Raw genomic sequence first — 16,991 nt, forward strand, 5'->3', positions numbered from 1 at the left:
ACTGAAAAATTGCCTCGATGACTTGTAATAGATGCCTGCAGACATGAATATACGCATGAGAGCTGTGCTTATTTGGTTAATCCCATGAAGAGCCTGCTGATCTTCATGATCTTTATGCCAGGCTGAACAATACTGTATTGACACTACAGGTGTGGCTGTCCATCTCCATATCACACGCACACACACACACACACACACACACACACACACACACACGCACACACACACACACACCTAGAAACCCACACATACGCACCCACACACATATGTACGGATTGGCACAAGCACTGAAACACACACACACACACACACACACACACACACACACACACACACATTACGGAAGGAAGGAAGGTCAGACACTATCCACACAAGTATGCAGATCCATTCTTAGGATGGCATGTGGTGCATGCATATAAATACCTGTAGGCACGCCCAAACACACACACATGCACACTAACACACACACACACACACACCCACACACACACACACATATTCTCTTTCTAGTCTCTCAAAAAACAGAATACATCTGACTTGTCATCCACTATGTATAATTAGTGTCTTACATTTTCACACATTTAAAAAACAGCTAATTAATTATCGTACGTTCCCCCTTTTTTTTTTTTTTAGTTAAGCTCCTCTGTGGTATCTGTCTGTGCTACGTAAGGGGATTATATTCATTCCTTGGGGAAAGCTCAGAGGTTTCAAGGGGTAGAGCTGGCCTCAGGGCGGCCGCGTCTCATTGGCTATAAGGCCAAACGATGCCAGGAGGATGTCTTCACTGCAGACCAGTTCAGCTGGTAGGACCGGCGGCAGAGAGCCCTCCCCGTACAATGAGCGTGGAATGAAAGAGTGCCACTTGACATCAACACACGGGATAGAAACACACACACACACACACACACACACACACAGGGAGCTGATCCCAGGAGTCAGCTGACATTTGACTCCGTAGAAGTCAGGTATCAGTCATTATGGAGGTAACCTGGAAACAGCTGTACAGTTTGGGCTTTTCAGAAGCTTAACAATGGCACAGTTGTCGTGTGAAAAAGGAGGAAAAAGAGGTGTTTGACTTACTGACTGTGAGTGACAGAGAGTCCAGGGTACGGCAAGGTTGTGTGTCTATCTTAGGAAAGGCCCAGACTGAAGGTGGGAGGAGAAAGGAAGGAAGTAAGCTGTAATATGTCCAGCACTGAAAGGGGTAAGATATTCTCTCAAACTGCTTCTCTGTCTGTACATCATGGCCTGATGTGGGATTTTAACCAGACATTATATCGGCACTCTCATTTGCTTTGCCTTGTTAATAAGTTATGTGAAGCTTGTTTGAGGAGGGCAGGGAACATTCTTTAAGCGTTGTCTTTTTTGTTGAAACACTTTCACAGGTGTGAAGGAGGCTATAGACCACTCCTGGAGGCAACACTGTTGGATTTACCTGAGCTATTTCTGATAATAACATCTCTCTGGACAAATAGGCTTGTTCTATTTTTACCAACCTACGTTTCTCCTCTCTTTATTTGCGGCACTAGAAACATACACAGAGATAATCATATTGGTGACTGCTGTGCTTATATGCAGTCCCACCAGTTATGTAAAATCACCCTCAATCAGTTCACTTAGTCTGCACAATCAGCAGCCTTCTAACATTTAGTCACACACGGTCATCCAACTGCAGCCACAACAGACATAGAATAGAATTCACCGGGCACCATGGCGAACTCCCGTGAGAAGAACCTGGAGGAGGACGCGGTGTTCGAGCCGGTGACCGAGGCCTGCCCGCACTTCCTGCACAGCGAGGCAGAGCGCGGTGCCGTTGAGTGCCTGCTGAGTAACGGGCCCGGAGCCTTCTACACGCGGCTCAATGCCGAGCGCCTCGGCCCCTTCCTCTCGCCCGACGAGGTCAACCAGGTCAGCGGCTGGGCCCAGGACTACCGCTGCAGCGAGGTGGTGGTGGAGGAGGAGATGGAGATGGAGGCGGCCGTCGGCTTCGACCAGATGGACGGAGAGGGCCAGGGAATGATGGACTTCTCGGCGTGCTACTTCCCCACGCACTCGGACACCCCTGCCCCTCCCCTGGAGCTGGGCTGGCCGGAGAAGGAGAGCTGGGACTGCATGGGCCAAGCCAGGGTGTACACCAGCCCACCAGTGGAGGATGCGCCGCCTGTGCGAGAGGTGGTGAGGAAATTGCTACAAGGGGCCAAAAAGGTAAGGCACTGTGAGACACACCCACGTTGCAGACTCTGCAGGGATGAGGGATGATCAGAGATGAGAAAAATGTAGAGAGCTATAAGCTACAAACTACTCTATAAACTACTTGTGAAGGAGAAATCCAGTGCTTTAATGGACATAGAGCTCCATTTCTTGTGGTCATGAGTTCTGTCGGTACGAAAAAAGACCCTGAGAGCAATTGGTCTTAAAGGAGAATTCCGGTGTGAAATTGAGCTTAACTGTACCGAAACATGTTAAGGTGTACTCACACGTGTTTTAGACGCACTTTCACTCACCCCCAGCATTCCGAACTCCTCCGTTTTCAGCCTAGCTTACAGTAGGCTTGAATCTATTAGATTGGGCATTACGTAGCCTATGCAGCTAAATCGCTATTTTTAAACCATTAAAAAGGTCCCAAGTAACTCCACACTGCATTGGTAGACTTCTGAGGGTCCTGACATTTAAAACGAGATACTGAGAACTTTGGAAATGCACAGGAAGTTTATTAAAAAAAGACTGTTTACAAGCAGTGCCTTCATAGAATCTCTCCGCTGGGCGCCATCTTGGAATCAAGTCGCGATAAGCCGACTGACGAGCACGAACGAACAGGAAGGACAGGGGAACATATTGCTAAAGTAATTCCATAGGAAATATATAGTTATACTGTCTACATGAGCATGATGAGTAACAAAGCTCAAAATGTTTGCAATATGTCCCCCTGTCTTTCCTGTTCGTTTGTGCTCGTCAGTCGACTTATCGCGACTTCACCACAAGATGGCGCCCAGCGGAGAGATTCTATGAAGGTACTGCTTGAATAAACAGTCTTTTTTAATAAACTTCCTGTGCACTTCCAAAGTTCTAAGTATCTCGTTTTAAATGTCAGGACCCTCAGAAGTCAACCAATGCAGTGTGGAGTTACTTGGAACCTTTTTAATGGTTTAAAAATAGCGATTTAGCTGCATAGGCTACGTAATGCCCAATCTAATAGCTTCAAGCCTACTGTAAGCTAGGCTGAAAACGGAGGAGTTCGGAATGCTGGGGGTGAGTGAAAGTGCGTCTAAAACACGTGTGAGTACACCTTAACATGTTTCGGTACAGTTAAGCTCAATTTCACACCGGAATTCTCCTTTAACTTGAGTTGTTGCAGCCAACAGTTAGAGCTTCCAGGCAGCTTCAGTGCCACACTCTGGGGGCATATTCATGAGCTTGCTGGGTATGGCGATTATATTGTGCATGCTAAACTGACTCATTTACAGTAAATACTCATTGTGCTGACATTGTTTTATCAGCTGTGTGTCAGTGTTTTGTCATCTGATGAGTTGTCTGACGTATCTATCACGAGCAGGATATGTTTGCATATGATACCAATCACCAACAATTGCTGTTACTTTGCACTCTGTATGCAATACTTTGACAGTCTCTGTTTAACTCTTGAGTGTTTGGAGAACTTAAATTTGTCTTTCTAACACACACAATGAGCCTATACTGTACAGTATATCACACCTATATTTGTAATATCATGTTGTGCAGAATAGACACCAATATGGACCACCGCCACTTTTAATGGGCTTGTTTGTGGTTCCAGCTCATCGCCATAGTGACAGACAGTCTCTCAGACAGCACTGTGATTGGCGACCTTCATTCAGCTGCTTCACTTGGCGTCCCTGTCTACATCATCCTCAACCAGAGGTCCGTTCAGGAGAACTTCACCCCACACAGGCTTCGACATCCCGTGAGTCAGACGATGCTCTCCTCCTGAACATGACACTAAGATGCACTGTTACACTCAGTGCTTGAAGTGGGCCGGAACGCAGCGGAACGCAGTTCCGGAACTTCTGTATTTTCGTCTTTTGAGTTCCGCCACTTTTTTCTGCGTTCCGGTACTTACTGAAACTGATCCGACGCAGTGACAGTCACAGTGGCCCGAGAATAGACAATATCACAAGACTCATGAAAGACAACATTACCCACGAGCCACAACAGTGCCCTATCACAGTGTTTCTCAATCTACCGGGCCGCGAGAAGATCACCATCGGGCCGCTGGCAAACCCTCTCTGCCCTCTTCAAGACGCACCATGCGGCCGCGGCCGCACCCATTCTTCTCGGTCATATTGCTGCGCTAGAAGATCGCACCGAAATAACAGGCATATCACATGAAACTGCAGAACCTGACCTTTCCAATGGCACTAGCCGCTAGTTTCTATGATGAACGGTTCGCGAGATAATTGGCTTTAAAAAGACTTTGGCTACAGTTACCTACAAAAATGAATGGTAGCCTACATGTAGTTCTGCGTCATACCCATTCGTCTCTGTGAAATATCTGACGATTTCGTTACTGCCCTATGGCAAACTACATATCAAAATAAACAGGAGATCCTACTGATTCCAATGCTCTGTGTAATTAGCAGTAGTCACGAGAAATCCTTTTTGGAAATAACATCAAATTTCTGCATTGTTTCATATCTCTCCATATCCCCACTTCAAAATAATTAATTTTTCATATCAGAAGTTGTATTCAGATCCCTGTTTGTCATATAGCCTTGGCAGATGCTTGAAATGCCATTTCAGGACCCACAATAGTAATAGAAAGAACACTTAAAGTCACACTTACCCACTTGTTCTGACTTTTGACCTAATCTCTGTTCTTGGCCAGTTATTGTTAATTAAATCAATGTAACAAGTACCTACAGCCTATTTCAGTTTTCTTCTTCTGGGCCTTCAGCCCAAAGGTTTCTGGTTCTAGGGCCCTTAGCCCAGTATATTGTTAGGCCTACAGGTGGCTATCACACTGGTCTGGTTCGTGTTGTTTTAATGGTTTTCATATTCCATTTGTGAATTAGAAAAAAGTAAATTAGGCCTATAGGTTAGTGCTTGAAAAAATTCGACCAACACCTCCTAAAGACTTGATTTTTTTTCACCGTACAAATGTCAAATGTCGGAAAATTAGAGTTCCTGCACTTATTTTTTCCCACTTCAAGCACTGGTTACACTGCCATCAATCCAGCCATCAATTTACATGCTGATGGAGATTAAGCATATGTCACATTTGAGTCACTAGGCCTCTCCTTGTTGAGTCAGTTTATTCAGCTGGTTATACGGTAATTCTAGTTTAAAAAAACAAAGCGCTCAGACAAACAAAAGGATAGGATGAAAGTCAGTGCTGCTGTGACAAATTCACTGCATGGCCTTTCTTTGTATCATGACAATAAGGGCTGAGACTAGTGATTAGAGAATAGCCTTCAACAGTAATACAAAGGCTTCAGACATACTGTAGCATATACTGTGCACTGACAGCGCACACTTACACTAATTGAACTCTAATGGTATAAGTGTATGTTGTGTATGTTGTGTAATGGTGTCTTACTGTATGACTGAAATGTGACACAGTGCTTTGGGGTGAACACATTCACATTCACAATGATTCACTTGTCCCTTCAAGCAATCCCTGTCCTGTCTTGTTCATCAAAGCACGTAGACACCATGGAATTTTTTACTACTGACCTATGTATTTCTGTCAAGTCCCTAATGCCAGCTGACGCTAGACCAGTTCCATTCCAGAACCAGTCCTATTTAATTTGCTCATATTTTACATCACATTCCATTCCATAGAATTTTATTTCATTTGGCTGACGCTTTTTAACCAAAGCGACTATATTTATTTCAGTCGAGTTCAGATTCCCTCTTCACTCCCACACAAACAGGTTGTGAACAGAATTCTTCTACATACATAACCAAACTGAAATATTACGTATTTAAAGTTAGTGAATTGGTTATACAATATTACTGAGTATTTCTGCATTATTTTTGCATTTAATACAAATATTTAAAACAGGTTCCCACAACAGAGGAAAACGTGTAACTTGTGGAATGACTGGTTGATATTTTCTACGAGGCGTGAACTTTTCTGACGATCGGCGTTATTGAGGAATGTAACGAATGTGATACCTGTGTACCATGCTCGGCTAAGCAGGTTCCTCTGCATTCAGATGATATGAGATGGTGAAAGGGTTACGCTGAGATTAGCAGAGATAAGCTGTCATAGTACTCAGAGGGCAAATGTGAACTCAGTACTTTCTTTGAAACTTCATAAGAATTAATGGACTTTATATACGGAAGGCTCTTATGACAGCCTATTTCCAGTGAAGCGTTAAGGTGACGGTATGTGATGTTCTATTCTGCTCCTTTCATGTTCACTCCAACGCTGAATATCTTGTTTGTCCAATAATAACATTTTCTTTCTACATTGTAACATGCTGATTAACTAGATGCATTATACAACACACTTTCCGGCTCCACCGGAAATAAATGAGCTGTCTAAACAGCCTTCCGTGCATAAGGTCCATAGCCTAAGAAGTTAGAATGAATTATGTATTTATTCAGATGTAGTTATCATAGTGATTAAATTAGTTCATTTGAGGTTGGTCTCTGCATCTTATGTCAAGATTTGTGACCGCAAAGATGTTTCACCAGGTCCAGGGTTACTAGCAGCTATAAATGTGTCGGATAAAAAATATCTAACGTTTTGAAAGTGAGTGCAGTACCAGTTTTGGCCACAATCTTACATACGGTTCCTTTAAATCTGTGGATGCTTGTGTCATTTGTTTCAATCTGTCCTGTATACATTTTCAAAGCCCTTTTTGCGTGGGATTGGGACCCCATGCCATGAGATATGCTGTAGGTTGGTGTAGGTTGGAACTGCCCTTCAAGAAGTCTGAGCCTGCCACTCAACCCTAACCCTAATTCTGGTGCTTTTCCATAAGGCTCCACATGTCAGCAGTTTTAGAAGTTAGAATATTTTTCTAAAATATTGATGAACAGAAGCCCCAAACACAACTGTGAGAGCAAATGGACATTTAGAATAGAGAAGTGTTGCAGGAAATTAGCCACATGGCATCCAGAACGTGCATAGCAGAACGGCATGGCAACGGTCCAAGATTCCTTCAATAATCCAATTGAAATCAGAGTGACAGAACTCACCTGAACTAAATGCCACAGTGATTCTTCAGAAGAAGAAAATCCCTTAATAAGGATACTCGAGATAAGAACAAGACTCATTGGCTGGATTCCATCTGCATCAAAGTGAGACTGTGACAATGACTAATGATGACATTAACTATGCGTATGTCATCTCCATCTTAGGGTGCGTGTCAAGGTCAAGGTAACTTTATTGTCCCCAAGGGGCAATTTTTGTGCAGCCAGCAGACAGGTTTACATAAGGACAGACACACAACAATATGGCAAAACACATAAAATACCCATAGAAACTAAAAACACAAAATAAATAGGATGAGAAAATAAACAATAAAATAAAATAGATAAAATCAGAAAATAAATAAGTTAATGCACTTAAAACAATTCTGGCAAATTGTTTAAAATGGAAATGGCAGTCGGGATAAAAGAATTCCTGAGTCTATTTGACCTGCATCTGGGCATGGAGTACCTGCGTCCTGAGGGAAGTAGCTTGAACTGGCAAGACAAGGGGTGGCTAGGGTCAGTTGCAATGGATCTGGCCTTTTTTGCTACTCTGTTTGAGTAGATATGGGTGAGAGTGGGAAAGTTTGTGCCAGCAATCTTGCTACATGTCTTGGCGGTATTTTGTAATCGGTTTTTGTTTTTTGTGGATAGGGAACCAAACCAGCAGATAAAACAGAAGGTTAAAACAGACTCAATAAAACAGGAATAAAACATTCTCATAAAAGTGGGATCAATGTTAAAATTCCTCAGTTTTCGATAAAAGTACAAGCGCTGATGGGCCTTGGCACAAACAGCATCGGTCTGTGAATTAAAACATAGCTTATTGTCAATTATTGTGCCAAGGTACCTGTACTCTTCTACTGTCTCAACAAGTTGGCCATCAATGGTGGTGGGCGGAAGAGGGGGGCACTGCTTCCTAAAATCAATGACAAGTTCTTTGGTCTTGGAGACATTTATGTTTATGTGTCTTGGGAGGCAAGACCTTCTGCTCTAGAGAAGGGAAGATGGTTGTGGGGGAACACAGGAAATAAATGAGCTGACTAAACAGCCTTCCGTGCATAAGGTCCATTGTAAAACATAGCCTAAGAAGTTAGAAATAATTACCGTATGTATTTATTCAGATGTAGTTATCATAGTGATTAAATTACTTCATTTGAGGTTGGTGTCTGCACCTTACGTTAAGATTTGTGACCGCAAAGATGTTTCACCAGGTGCAAAGGATTCAAAAGGGTTTAGCCCTTATTTAATGTTCCCAGTTTGAAAAGTGTCACTGGTGATAAAGGGATTTCATTATTAAATAGAAGATAACAGCACAAATACTTAGCCTTATATATTATGACTTACCCTAACCCTAATTCTTGTACTTTTCTAAAAGGCTCGACATGACAGCAGTTTTAGAAGTCATACTGTGCAGTATATGAACAGAAACCCCTAACAAAACTGTGAGATTAAATGCACATTTAGAATAGAGAAGTGTGTTAAAGAAGTGTTGGAAATGAGCAACATGGCATCCTGAATGTGCATAGCTACAGTAGCATGATAGAATGGCATGGCAACAGTCCCAGTTTCATTTGTTCCTTAAGGCACCAAAACAAAAACAAAAAAAGAACCATTGTGTTCTTCAGAATTCTGCAGACTTCCGAGTAAGCGAATCCCTCCCCCCCCCTCTCCCCAAACGACACACGACTTGGGTTGTGATCAAACACGCCGCAAGTAGCCTTGGCACAGTGATTCTTTAGAACAAGGAAGAAAAGCTCTTATTTCCATACTTGAGATAACACAGAACAAGAATCATTGGCTGGAATCTGATGGCATCTGTATTAGAGCGAGATTGTGACGGTGCAATGGACAGACGATCGCAGGGATCTAAACAGGCCTACTGGACCCAGGTCCAAGGGCTCAGGGGCATTGCTTCTGTCTGAAGTCATTACAATGTTCTCTGCCACTCAGATCTGAATAGGATCAAATAACACAGGTTATGGTTATGTTGTGTGATATGTCTTAATTGGGCCCCTCAATCATATACCTTGGGTTATGCCATTCACCGGCACTGATAGTTGAATGGAGCCCCTCAGTCAAATAACACAGATGACCTGTGTGTGACAATCATGTTCCATAATTGGCATAATTTTTCACAGCAAGAAGCCTTAAAGGAACTGTATGTAAGAAATGTATTTCAATTAATCATAAAATGACCCTGATATGTCACTAGACATTAAGAAATCATGTTAATTTCAAATACTTATATCACTGACAACAGTAGTCCGGCCAGGATATTGTCATTTTAAAAGTGGAGTTGCAGCCCTCAACTGATGTTGATGTTATGTTATGTTTTGACCTGTTGCACCACACTCCACCTATCTACTAATCACAAGTCAGTAGTGTTATCCTACAAACTGTTATCCTACAAACATGCCATGAGATATGCTGTAGGTGCCCTCTTTGTTTTCTGGAACTGCCCTTCAAGAAGTCTGAGCCTGCCACTCAACCCTAACCCTAATTCTGGTGCTTTTCCATAAGGCTTAGGCGCAAGGCTCCATAATGTCAGCAGTTTTAGAAGTTGTATATTTTTCTAAAATATCTATGAACAGAAGCCCCAAACAAAACTGTGAGAGCAACTGGACATTTATAATAGAGAAGTGTTGCAGGAAATTAGCAACATGGCATCCAGAACGTGCATAGCTAGGAGCATAATAGAACGGCATGGCAACAGTCCAAGATTCCTTCAATAATCAAATTGAAATCAGAGTGACAGAACTCACCTGAACTAAATGTCACAGTGATTCTTCAGAAGAAGAAAATCCCTTAGTAAGAATACTCGAGATAACACAGCACAAGACTCATTGGCTGGATTCCATCTACATCAAAGCGAGACAGTGACAATGACTAATGATGACATTAACTATACGTGTCATCTCCATCTTAGAACATGAGGGTGCGTGTCTTGGGAGGCAAGACCTTCTGCTCTAGAGAAGGGAAGATGGTTGTGGGGGAACTGAAGGAGAATTTTATCCTGGTTGACCTGGAGAAGGTAATGGTGGGAAGTTACAGGTAAGATTGCACAGTTTAACTTAGAATAAAATGTCTTCATAGGTTGTAGAGAATACATACCCTTCTTTTCTCTGAGCGTGATACTCAGTCTGATACCGTTAGCCTACCTTAGCATAACTCACTGGAAGTGGGTTAGATCAGTTAGCCTACCCTTTTAGTTATAGGCTAGCCATAGGGTAACTGGTCTAAGGCACTGTAGCTGTGCCCAGACACTCATCCTGTACCCACTACCTCTCCTCAGCCTCACATGGTCAGACGCCCACCTACACCGACAGCTGGTGATGGTGATGAGCGGCCCGGTGGTGGAATCCTTCGACCGGGAGTTTCGAATCCTCTTTGCCAACTCGCTCCCGATCCCTGACACTTGGAAGGGTGGGCGGCCCATCATCGGGGGGCTCATAGACGAGGGTCTGGTTGCCATGAACCGCCCCGAAAGGCTGGACCCGAACTCTAGCAAGCCTTTTCTGCCGGAGATAATCCATAGCCCTCCGCCGTCCTTCACTGATCAACCCATCGACTGGGAGGCCTTGGGAGTGATTCCAAGGGGCCCTGACGCCACTTGCCTGCTCGCCAGTCCCCCGCCTGGCCTCTTAGACGGGCAAGTGCAGTACAGTATATTTGAGGAGCCATTGATTATTGAGGAGAAGCCAATCCCACAGCAGTATAATGTCCCACAATCTAAACTACTCTCGCCCCAGGAGAACAGGTAGGAGACCTTTTTTTTTGTAATAATGTTGTATCTTCTACACAGCAGATAGTGATACCTTAATGATCTATTCTGTTATGATCTGTTGGGTCTGGGCTCCATGCCTAGCCTGGGGTCCAGACTAATCTAAGAGTGAATTGAGTTATCTAGGCTCCACCTTATCATGATTATCAGCTAAATTCTGCTAAGTAATAATTGGTCTCACTTGTTTTAGGACAGGCATCAATTCAGCCTTTGGGAAGACTAGGCTGGATAATCACATAAATTATGGGTGAGTACACAAAAAACTGTACTGTGGATGAGAACCACTGAACCCAAAAAGACCTTTGCTGAGTACATCGATTTGACATGTTAAGACGTACTGTATGGCTTTCACCCTCATAACAAGGAAATTTTGCTACATTTGCTACATTTTTTGCAACAAGCTTTGCTACATTTCTAATTATCATAATTTTCTTAGTACTTTGACAGAACTTGTTGAACCACTGCACAGTGATGATTTAGTGATGCCTTGTGTGTGTGCATGCGTGTGTATGTGTGTTTTGCAATACATTTCACAGTAATGGCATGGTGAGTGAGGAATTTGCTTAACAAAAGTGTTGGCACCCAGTAAGCAAACTCCATCGACACTACCTGGAAGAGACCACAAACAAAAAAGCAGTCAAGCAAGCTCTTTGCAGTAGACCAAACACGTTCAGAAACACTTCCTCAAATATTTATATTATTACTGTAAGGTTTTATGTGCACATCTGATTTGTGTAGATTTGTGTAGAAACTCAAATTCTCAACATTAGACATAGGCCTACTGTAGGAGATGGGCATGTAGCAAGAAGCTAAATGCAATGGGTACCAGCATCTGTCGTTGGCTCATTTCATTGAGTGTCTTCAAGTTAACAGAAATTCTAAAACGGATAGTTCCGGGCCTTGATTATGATTGGCCGAATCGCGTTCGATGCCGATCGCGATAACCTCACACCTTGACCGCAGTTCATTCTATAGTAATGTGCTACCACAAAACTATAACTGCTGAGCCTTATTCCATCCACAGGCCTCTGAGGAGATTGTCCAGCACAGACAAGCTCAATGAGCAGGAGATCATGAGAAGTCCTAGGGGCGAGCCATCATTGTCTCCCAGCAGTAGAAAGGAGTTTGCGGTCAGAAGGGGTTCCTACCCTGATGAGGCCAAAATGGAGCAAAACCAGACCAAGCCTAAATCAACAAAAGCAAAGGTGACACACTTACTTTCTTGTGATTTCTTTTGTGTGAGTTGCGTAAATTGTTGTGAATTTTAATAACACTAATGTTTGTTGTCAAATGCAACTTCACAATGCTTCAGAACACAGGTTCAAAACAGGCAACTGATATTTTGCTATTGTTAGCCCCAAGCCTAATCCATGGATTCAATCTCTCATAAAGTAATCAAGGCTTCCAAATGAGAGCTGATTTCTCTTATAGACCAAGCTGCTGTATTTCACCTTTCACTACTGGCACAACTTGGTTTAGAAAAAAAACCCAAACAACTCTTTTGTTAATATTGTCCTCTTCAGAAACCTCTAATTCTACGAGTAGGCCTACCACAGATGGAAGCTCGCTTCAGCTCGCTCAGTGACATCATGAAGAGACTCCAAATCCGGCAGAGTACCAGCACACCGAAACGAGGGCCTAAGTCCGCCGTAACCGATATCAGCCGCTCTATGATGGACCTGAGCACTGGTCAGGCTGACTCAAACCACCGTCTCAAGGCCAATGTGAGTGGGACACAGGGCAGCTAGTGTTGGACACTTGTAATTGTGGAGGCATGCATGGGCATCCATAACACACAAACTGTAAGGAGGAGAGTGGCAAGTCAGTTCGAGATTGATTCTGGGATAGATTTTCAGCCAAATCTACAGTTGATTCCAGTGATTCATGGGTGATCAGAGTCCAATAACATGTGACACAAACCTGTGAGATCAATGAGTGCTAGTTTTGCTACCTTCCATTTCTGGGATTGCGAGATTTCAGGGTGGATCAGTGTTTGCTGATGTGACCTGGATGGGAGTGAGGTTTGGAAGGTATAGCCAGCAGCTTGGCTGTGCATCCATCCACCTCACTGCCTTGCACCTTAGACATACTAGCAACATATGCTAGCACTCACGGTTTTAGCCTCATTGCTCCTTCTTGTTACAGTCATAAATCATGAAGACACATTTGCCCATTTGTCTCACATTTTATTCCTGCAGAGACAGTTCTGCAGAGACAGAGATGTCTGTTGGTGGTGGTGGCTAGTTTCCTGTCAGTATATCACAATGATAATGCTAAACCGAGGCTGTAGGCTGTACACAGTCATTTCTTAGCTATACCTATGTTCCCCAGGTCCTATGTTCCCCGGGTCCCATGTTTCCCACTTTGTATGGGACTGGGGAACATAGGACCCTTTTTTTCTTAAATTTTATTAAGGGTCCTATGTTCCCCGCTTTTCCCAATAAGGGTCCTATGTTCCCCGGTATGTATTACATCTGGGGAACATAGGACCCTTTTGGGAAAAAACGGGGAACATAGGACCCGGGGAACATAGGGATGACCCCTTTCATTGCTAGTAGTGACTCTCTCTTTTTTTGTCCAGTGTTATGACGGACTGCCCCAGACTCCTGCTCAGGCCCTGATGAGGCAGCGGACTGACGACAAGAACAACAGATCCCCAAAGTCCTTCCTGTCTCCCATGCCTTCCATGCGGCCTCGCAGCTCCACCTTTGGCTACCAGAAGGAGTGGAGGTCGCCCACTAGGCAGCGGAGTGACGAGGAGTAGTAATTCCATGCAGAACTGCGTATGACCGTTTATTTAAGTCCTAGTTCCATAGACAGCTTCTCGCGCATGGTTCTAAGGACAGTGCTGACTTCTGAGGGACCTCAGACAGGACTACTGTTCAAACAGTGCAAAGGACATCCAAGAGCTGGCTGATGTGGAATGACCATGACATTTGGTCTCTTTTTTTCCAATTGTAAGACCATGAACGCATCAACACAATGGTGTGCTCCATTACTAGGGTGTCTGGCCCTGTTAAAAAAAAAAAAAAAAGTGAACGTTAAGCAACCAACTTTTTTCCCATGAAAGTAGGTCAAATAACCTTCCTTATCCTTTTTTTTTTTTGCTTCACCCATGTGACATGTTCTTACCTTGCAATGTATTGTTTTGCATAAAACCATTTTGGTGTTGATAAATAGCAGCAATACTCAGAAGAACAACACCTTACACCAGCAAGGTCATCCAAACTAAAGGAGTGCCTTCAATTATCATATTGTAGCAGCCACATGACGGGATGCAATTGGGAGTTTCAACCCCTTGAGGAATATGCCTACAATAGGAAGTGTTATTAAAATGTTACTATTCTGAAGGTGTGCTTGATGATAGGAATTTCACTATTAAATAGCGGACAGAGTACATTTTAGATCTGCACAGATCTAGATTTTGTACAGAGAAAAAAAACCCACTTCTCCAAGGATTAAGTGCTGTTAAAAATAGTCCTTTCGGAGGTGCTCTCTTTTCACCTCTAATCTACTGCTGTGAATCCTTTAGTTATCGTTATGGTTATGGTTATAAGATTTGGCAGACACTTTTGTCCAAATCGACATAGTGAAATTAAAAAAGTTGGTCAGACTACATTAGGGAGAATATAGCAATCATAAACAATGTTGCCAATTCAATCAATAGCCTTATGAAAATAAACAAAGAAAATGAAGGAAAATAGCAAATAATGTCCATGCAATCAATATAGTTACAATAAGAATGGCATGGAGTCTATATTTATGTAGGAGAATAGCAATATTAGCAGTGTAAGGTGAAAGGACTGAGCATGCAGGAAGTGTATGCCAGGAGAAAATGTCCAATTTTGTTATGCAAAAATGAGCCTGATATATATATGATAATTTCTTGCCTAGTTTATAACAGGGAACTCTTTGTTGTATTCATCCACAATTGTAAAAAAGTGAATTGTAAACAGTATACATACACACTGTATTAAAATGTAAAAGTGTCATAGAACTTTTATAGAACTTATGTGGACAAGTTTGTGAACATTATGGTATTATTGTTGGTCTGAGTGAACCTGAGAATTTTATTTTATACACAATAGACAATAACATTGTAAATACATGCTTAGTTATGTATTTAGAGTTACGTTTTTGACTTCTAAATAAAATGTTTATTTTAAACTGTACACTTATTTATTTGCTACAATTGTAATCACAACTAATGTCTTAAATCAAAATGTAAAATTTTACTAGTCATTTGATTAAATGAAAAGGAACCAATCTACACTCTCGTGTCTCATCAGCTCGGTGTACTGTATGTGTGTGTGTCTCTGTGGATACAGCCGAGTGCCTGCAGTAACCTAGGCTACACCCTGTCAGTGTGTCTACCTAACGAGTAGATGTTGTTGTAGACAAGACACTGCTGAAAACAAGACACTGCTGTAACAGTGTGAGAAAACCCTCGGCAACTTCTTACCTCGGTGTGGTCCACCGTGCCTTCTTCTCACACTTGTTACGTCATGCAGTCACAGGCAATGGAAGTGTGCTTTGAGGTGCCCGCATGTGTGTCCAAACAGGTATAGGGCTGCTCCTGCTAGTCTAGCTGTCACCATGAGGTCACCTCACATCCTTAAAACATGTAATCATACAAGAGTTATTTTCCAAAACGCTATATCCACCATTTGAATAAATTTTCATAAATAATTTTTTGAAATTTTGTTTTTCAAGTAATCTCAGTGAAACTGTATTGGGTCATGTTTAGTTGATTTATCTTTCCTCAATAAAAACAAAACAACTGCATTTTTATTGATATTACCTGAAATACACAATTAAATAACATGATTTTTAAATATTTTCAAAAATGGATTTATAGCGTTTTGGAAAAGAGCTCTTCGAATATTCCTTCATACAGCAGGTCTGGCTTCTTTCTACACTCTTCCTTTCCAGGACTTCACTTCATTTTTTATTTTTATTTTTTTTGTGCCAGGGTGATTCAGAACTGTTTTACATCCGCAGATAGGGACTTAGGCTACGCTTTGGCCTGAAAGCAGCCATTGAATTGTTGAAGAAGATTATACTGAACATGTCCATTTAGAGTTTTAGAAGAAGTCACATTTTTGCCTTTGTAAAAGCTAGACTGGCATGTCCCCTGCCCTGCCTGGTCCAGGCATGACAACGTGATCTGTTGCTAGATTGCATTGTGTGTGTGTGTGTGTGTGTGTAAGGTGTGGTGCAGGCTGTTGACAGTGCATTGACAATCAGTGATGATGGACAACTTGTTGAAAATCTTAGCTCAAATGAAGCCCTTTCAGTTAAAGGTATAGTCCTTGCTATTGTTGAGCCCTATCAAGCAAACACCCCTAATATCGATGCCTCTCGTAATATTGGAGTGCTAATACCCTATAGTTGACTAGCAAGAACAGTGTATTGCTTGGTCCTTGTGGTTTCTCACTTACAGAGCCAAGACCTTTATTTGAGTTTGTGAAATAAAGGATTAGGCCTACCACTTTCACCATACACTAGAGACACAGGACCACTTTCAGCCTCTTTAGTTGTAACTAGATGCATCTAAAAAAATCGATATTGTGGAAAAGTCCATTCCCTGTAGAGACTGAGATTAAAGGCTCAAGAAACCATTGCCAGTGTTTTGACTAAATGAGTTGATCATCTCAGGTTGATATTTCTGTATCATAAATTCTCTATTGTAATATTTTGAGATTCTGATTTTTAATTCCCATGAGCTGTAAATCTTGAATTTCCCCTTGGGGATCAATAAAGTATCTATCTATCTATCTATCTCTAACCATAATCAAGATCAAAACAAAAAAAGGCTTGCCTTTTTCCAATAGATGTGCAATGAATATAGATTGAAATAAATGTACCGAAATTGTTACTTTTCCATTATATTTTAATTTTTTGAGATGCACCTGTACTGTACATGCCTACTGCAGGGTGTTGTAGTTTCAGTAGAGGAACAGTAGGTGGAGCAGTCATAAGACTGTCATCAGCTGTGCATGTGTTAAGCATAAATGTGTCATAGAGA

General features: G+C 42.2%; 1 protein-coding gene across 1 annotated transcript; it reads left to right on the plus strand.

Moving 5' to 3' along the window:
* Positions 1 to 834: 834 nt before the first annotated feature.
* Positions 835 to 15,135, plus strand: fam83e (family with sequence similarity 83 member E). Its single transcript, XM_062544391.1, has 9 exons — positions 835 to 1,204; positions 1,386 to 2,205; positions 3,794 to 3,940; positions 10,109 to 10,233; positions 10,475 to 10,939; positions 11,154 to 11,210; positions 11,988 to 12,168; positions 12,487 to 12,687; positions 13,545 to 15,135. The coding sequence occupies exons 2-9, from the start codon at positions 1,711 to 1,713 to the stop codon at positions 13,725 to 13,727; spliced, it is 1,854 nt and encodes a 617-aa protein (XP_062400375.1). The 5' UTR covers positions 835 to 1,204; positions 1,386 to 1,710; the 3' UTR covers positions 13,728 to 15,135.
* The last annotated feature ends 1,856 nt before the right edge of the window (positions 15,136 to 16,991 follow it).

The sequence above is a fragment of the Sardina pilchardus genome, chromosome 9 (genome assembly GCF_963854185.1).
Source record: "Sardina pilchardus chromosome 9, fSarPil1.1, whole genome shotgun sequence".
In the NCBI taxonomy this organism is placed as follows: domain Eukaryota; kingdom Metazoa; phylum Chordata; class Actinopteri; order Clupeiformes; family Clupeidae; genus Sardina; species Sardina pilchardus.

Bases quoted from the DNA above. Each gene is read 5' to 3' on its own strand.
- fam83e (XM_062544391.1), top strand. From the start codon at position 1,711: ATGGCGAACTCCCGTGAGAAGAACCTGGAGGAGGACGCGGTGTTCGAG. The intron at 10,234-10,474 runs GTAAGATTGCAC...ACCTCTCCTCAG, and splicing joins GTAATGGTGGGAAGTTACAG to CCTCACATGGTCAGACGCCC. The intron at 11,211-11,987 runs GTGAGTACACAA...TTCCATCCACAG, and splicing joins GATAATCACATAAATTATGG to GCCTCTGAGGAGATTGTCCA.